General features: G+C 54.4%; 1 protein-coding gene across 2 annotated transcripts; it reads left to right on the top strand.

The window, feature by feature from the left end:
- The first annotated feature begins 456 nt into the window (after window positions 1–456).
- Window positions 457–5,061, top strand: DUSP26 (dual specificity phosphatase 26). Of its 2 annotated transcripts, none has more exons than XM_030509836.1 (5): window positions 457–555; window positions 897–993; window positions 3,005–3,277; window positions 3,641–3,849; window positions 4,292–5,061. In XM_030509836.1, exons 3-5 carry the CDS (start codon window positions 3,099–3,101, stop codon window positions 4,489–4,491), a joined length of 588 nt encoding a protein of 195 aa, XP_030365696.1. In that variant the 5' UTR covers window positions 457–555; window positions 897–993; window positions 3,005–3,098; the 3' UTR covers window positions 4,492–5,061. The 2 variants fall into 2 exon arrangements, with proteins under 2 accessions (XP_030365696.1, XP_030365695.1); XM_030509835.1 differs by having other exon boundaries at window positions 464–555; window positions 658–993.
- The last annotated feature ends 404 nt before the right edge of the window (window positions 5,062–5,465 follow it).

The raw sequence follows: 5,465 nt of genomic DNA, 5'->3' as shown, positions 1-5,465 counted from the left end.
ATGCTGAGTTCATCCTTGGAGCTTCTGTATCCTGGGATAAACACAAGTTCATCTGAAAACTCAGGAAAAAAACCTGGGTTTTAATCCATTAGGAGTAGGGGAGGGAATGCCATAAAAGTTCTTAGGATGTGTTTGGCCTGGAACAGCATGTTTCGATTCTTCCTCGGGTTGGTTTTTCCCACCACACTCCTACTTGCTGATTTGAATCAAACTTTTACATCGAAAGCCAGCACTTCAAAGGGAAAAGGAGCATATTCTGCCTGGAAAACGCTTAACTGAAAAACACTGCAGCACTTCTGAAATGAATGGTGTCATTTAGAAAATGTCAAAACAAAAAGCTGCAATCTTCCAGTTTCCTCTATTTTTTTTCCCCCCCATAAAAAAATAAGTATTCCCTGAATTTGACATCAATTTGTAAATAGTTTGTCGTCTCACCACATACATCCCCCCACACTCCCTGCCTTTAAGGCTTATTCTCTTAGCGAATGAAGCTGTCACCAAGCCCTGGCTCTGCCAAATAGACCCCAGCAAAGGGGGGACAGGACAAGGTCAACTGTAAGTATGAAGCAGCATCCTCTGGGGTTGGCTGCATGTTGAGGTATGGGTGAGTGTGGCATCAGCACCACTTTCCTGGCTTTTTTCTTCTCTCCCTCTCAGAGCAACTGAGAAAGCTCCTGGTTTGCTGGAGGAGGAGTGAGAGAAAAGCTGGCAGGAGAATTTTGCCATGTTATTGTCGCTGTTGGTTTTGTCTGCACAGTCGTGGGCACTTCTATGTGTGTGTGCCTGCACGCCTTGCCCGTCTCCCGCATTCCTCCCTCACCCATCCATGCACAGCATGATATAAACAAACCTGCCTCTGGACATGTCATGGCTTAAAATAGATGTTCATACATCAGCCTTTCTCCAGCGGCGGCGGCAGCAGTGGGAAGACATGGCCGACTGGATCTGACTACGGCACTCGCTCCGAGCCGGGAAGCCACAGCCCTCGCAAAGGTAGAGCAACGGGGTGGGCGTCTCCTCCCTCCTGCGTGTCTGTCTGTCTGTCCCTGCCGGGTGTGCGGGGCTGCCTCCGCCAGCGCTGCCTCCTCCGAGCATCCAAGCAGGCTCTGGCTGTGCCTCCCCTCCCTCCCAGCATGGCACGACGGGCAGAGGGGCTCCGGAGCCAGCCATGAGCGTGCTCCGGGGAGCAGGGAGCGAGCCCCGTGCTCGCCTGCCTAAAAAGGGGGGGAACAGCCGATATCTGTGAGAGGTTTGGGTGCTGGGAGCGCTTTGGGGTCTGTCTGGAGGTTTTGGGTGTGGGGCAGCCTCTCTTCCCCTGCAGCGCTTTGGGGGTGCTGGCACGATGCTGTGTTAGGGGTGGGATGCTGGAAGACAGCTTTGGGCCTGAGGTTTCTAGAGCCACATCCCAGGATAGGTGTGGATTGCTGGTTTTCCAGCTGTAGCACTCAGAGGGTCTGCTGTCGGGCTAGTTACAGCCTTATGAGTCAGTTGCTTTTTTCAGACCCTTCTGCTGTTTGTTTCTTAATGCTGCCCTGGGGCTGGTGGCATGTGGCTTGTGCTGCAACCAAGGTCACACAAGGTTTAAGGGCCCCGGCACACAGCCATGCTGGAATGCCTTTTCCAGACAGGGTTTGCCAAGTCTCGATTCCCAGCATGAAGGAGCCCAAAATTCATCAGGGCAGGGGAGATGTGTCAGGGTGAGAGCCGGGGGAGCTCAGTGGTGTGCCCAGTGCCAGCGATGGGCAGTGCAGGCAGGGCTGACCTCTCCTGTGCAGCATCCCAGGGTGCCAGACAGGGTTTGAACTACCACCCTGGAACAGGGGGTATGGAAGGAGACATCCATGAGGCTCTCTGCACTCCCTCTGAGGTCCCCCATGCCTTTGCAATGTTTCCCTCCTCTGCACGTTGCCAAGGAATGGCTGGAGGCTCCTTCCTTCTGCACCCTTGGCTGCTGGCCGGCGCCTTAGGCAACATGTCAGAGCAGACAGACACGCTCTGATCCATCCCAAGGTCACAGTGTTTCCTTCCCTGAGTCCCAGAGACAACTGGCCAGTGCGGAGCTGCTGCTGGGGGCTGTGGTGGGATGCTCTTTGGACACCTTCCAGAGTGCGATGCAGTGATTTTGGGACAGAGAATTGTAGTCTCATGTGTGCGTGGTTCTGTCAGTGGGGCAGCAGCAAACAAGCAACAAAAGGCAGCTCTGAGAAGCATCTGGCTGCAGGGGCTGTTACCTGCTCCATGAGGCTGTCCAGGGAAGGTTTCTTGCAGATGTGTGACAAGTATCAGCATGATCTAAAGGTTTGAGAGCAGAGCTGCATCCTAGAGGATCTGCTCTCTAAAATGAGCATTCTCATCCCCTGGAATTAACTCTTCCCACCCCAAACCAGGCCTAGATGTTCAAATGCAGCACCAGGACTGCTGTATTTGGAGGGGTTAATCCTGCCTCTCCCTCCCCACAGGCTTTTGTGCCTGGTCTGTAGGTGTCTGGGTCCTGGCCAGGCTCTGAGTGCTGCCATATGGAATCCTCCACCTGTTTGGGGGTTTTTCCTCCCTAATCCTGGTGGCTTGCCCAGGCCTGGCTGCCTTTCATTGCTTCTGATCACAGGTTGGCAGCATCAGCTCTCGAGCTGGCATTGTCCCGCTGGCAGGCAAAGCCCCAGAGCCAGCTCAGAAGGAAGGTGGTCTTGTGTAGAACATCTCTTGCCAATGTGGCCTCATCCCAAATTCATGGGGCTGGAGCAAAACTGCAGCCTGTGGAGACTCAGCAATCTGGCTGCCTCTGTGGCATCTCTCACCAGCCCTGGCATCATACACTTCTCCCCAGCAGTATTGCTTCTTGGAAGGGAGTGTAGATGATGCTCTGCCTCACACTGGGAAGCTGGCTTGACGCAGACCTCTCATCAGGAAGATGAGAAGTAGCTGCTTTGGGCCAGTAATTCTACAGAAAGGATGGAGCGAGAGGTCCCCAGCTGTTTTAATGGCATCTCCACTGCTTCCATGATAGGACCGTGGGTGGCAGCAGCAGCAGAAGCAACCTCCAGGCCACTCTCCGGCCTTCACGATCCCACAGGTATGCCTTGTGGGTCTCGGCAGCTCCAATGGCTTTCCTGTCGAGGTTCTCCAGGAATGGCACCAGGTCACCGAGCCGGGGCTCGCGGGAAGAGCGCAACAACCACCCCATCCTCAGCGTCTTCGAGCTGGAAAGGTTGCTGTACACAGGAAAGACAGCCTGTAATCATGCTGATGAAGTCTGGCCAGGACTCTACTTGGGCGATCAGTATGTATTGGAAGGGCGACAAGAACTGTGGGGGTTCAGGGCTATTGTCGTGAAATACGGAAATCTGGGAGGGGGAGGTTGAGAAATGAGAGGGAGAGGAGGATGTGATGAGTGTGGTACATTGGGACAAAGGAGGAGGAAGGATATAAGTATGGCTGTGTGAGTTCAGAGTACTGCTGTGGTGGGGTAGCGCTGTGGAGTCAGACACTGAGATTGACTTAAAATTCAAGAGTCTGGCATATTTACCTTTGCATCCAGCTTTCTCAGACGTAAATATGGTCCAGGACAGCCCTTATATTGCCCTTGGAAACTGTTAACTGGTCTAAACCTATGCTTCTTCACACTGTTTCTTGTTCTCTGCAGAGATATAGCGGCCAACCGGCGTGAGCTGGCTCACCTGCGCATCACCCACATCCTCAACGCCTCACACAGCAAGTGGAGGGGGGGTGCTGAGTACTACGAGGGCACGGGCATCCGCTACCTGGGCATCGAGGCCCACGACTCTCCTTCCTTCGACATGAGCCCCTACTTTTATCCTGCAGCTGACTTCATCCACCAAGCGCTGAACGAAGGTTGGTGGTAAAGATTGCTGGGAGAGAAGTGGGGAGCAGGGATAGGAAGAAGGTGGGAAGCTAGGTCGACATCCTATTGCTAAGCAATAGAAAAGAATGGTGTTTCTAGCCTGGGATGGTGTCTCCTGCACTGGATCACCTCCTCCAAGAGGGAACAAGCTAGATGTGAGCACTGGTACCCCAGGTCACAGTCCTAACCTGTGTCCTGAGCTGTGGCTCAGTCTGTTTTGGGAGATAAGGATACACTGATACCCTCTTCCAAGAGGGGGACCACAGTGCATCACGGCCATGTTATAACTGGAGCCCTACGTCTAGCCCCAGAGGCTGCACATCCAGAAGTCTGGAGCTCCAGGATCCACCATGGCAAATAGTTGGGTCCTTAGTAAGTTTTTAATGGGAATATTTGGTCTGCTGCAACACAGCCCCTGTGTTTCACCCCCAGGAAGGATCCTTGTGCACTGTGCTGTCGGGGTGAGCAGGTCGGCCACCTTGGTCCTCGCCTACCTCATGATCCGCCACCACATGCCCCTTGTAGAAGCCATAAAGACGGTCAAGGACCACCGTGGTATCATCCCCAACCGGGGTTTCTTGCGCCAGCTGGTCGCCCTGGACAATGCCCTGAGGCTGAAGAGGAGCGCGTGAAGAGGGGTTGTGTGGTGGGAGCACAGTGTGTGCGGTGCTCACCCGACCCCATTGCCCACTGTGTGGCAGAGATAGGGCTTTCCTCGCGGTGCAGATGCTTGGCAGCTAATGGGTTACACGCAGCTGGCTCCTGGGCCTCCTTCTCTGTTAAAGAGGTCCCCAAACATGTGAGCTATTCCTAGTGGTAATGCCTAGGCCCTCAACTTGCAATCTTGCCACCTAGGTAGGTCTAAAGTATAGCCTCCTTCCCAGCCTGCTCGCTCCAAGATGCCTCTGGAGGGACTCAGCCCCACGTTATAGGTTACTCTATCCCTGTGGGCTCCAGGAAGCCTTTAAGGCTTCATTCTCCCATGTGGCAGATGCATTTGCCAAGCCAGTCCTGTCCCTCCCTCCCAGGAGACTGAAGCTCTGTGCGTTCCTTGTCTTGTCTCCCATTTGTTTCTGGTCTGTGTAGCAATGTGAATTAGGTCTGGTGTGTGGGCTCAGGCAAACAGGCCTTTCGTCGCAGTGTTTGGATGTCCTCCATGCCTAGTGTTAACCTGTACAAATAAAGACAGTGCTAAGGAACAAGTCTGGCCATCCCTTGTGTGCTTTGGGGCAGCCTTTTTTGAGTTTAGGCTGGGGTTTGGCACCGGAGTTGGTGGGAGAGCATCACCGAGTGCTCGGGGCTGAGATGGACTTGAGTCCTCCTGGGTCAAGGAGCTGGCCCCATCAGACCCCACTGGTGCCAGTGCCTGTGCTGGGCCTCTCCTCTCCTTTTCCTCCAGCAGTGGGGGCTCCTGGTGGAAAGCAGAGCCGGGCTGGCCATCACCAGGGTCACCATCCATCACGAGGTGGCGATGTTGGTCTCCCAAAGGGAGACCGGCTTGCAGAAGGGCTGGCTGTCCCCTGGGACCTGTGAAAACACCTTCACCGCTTGCAGAAGGGATGGGTGAGCCCCAGAAGGGTGGCCAGGAGCGAGTGTGTGTGTGATG

Source organism: Strigops habroptila, chromosome 21 (genome assembly GCF_004027225.2).
Source record: "Strigops habroptila isolate Jane chromosome 21, bStrHab1.2.pri, whole genome shotgun sequence".
NCBI lineage: Eukaryota > Metazoa > Chordata > Aves > Psittaciformes > Psittacidae > Strigops > Strigops habroptila.
This window is presented reverse-complemented; position numbering and strand designations above follow the sequence as displayed.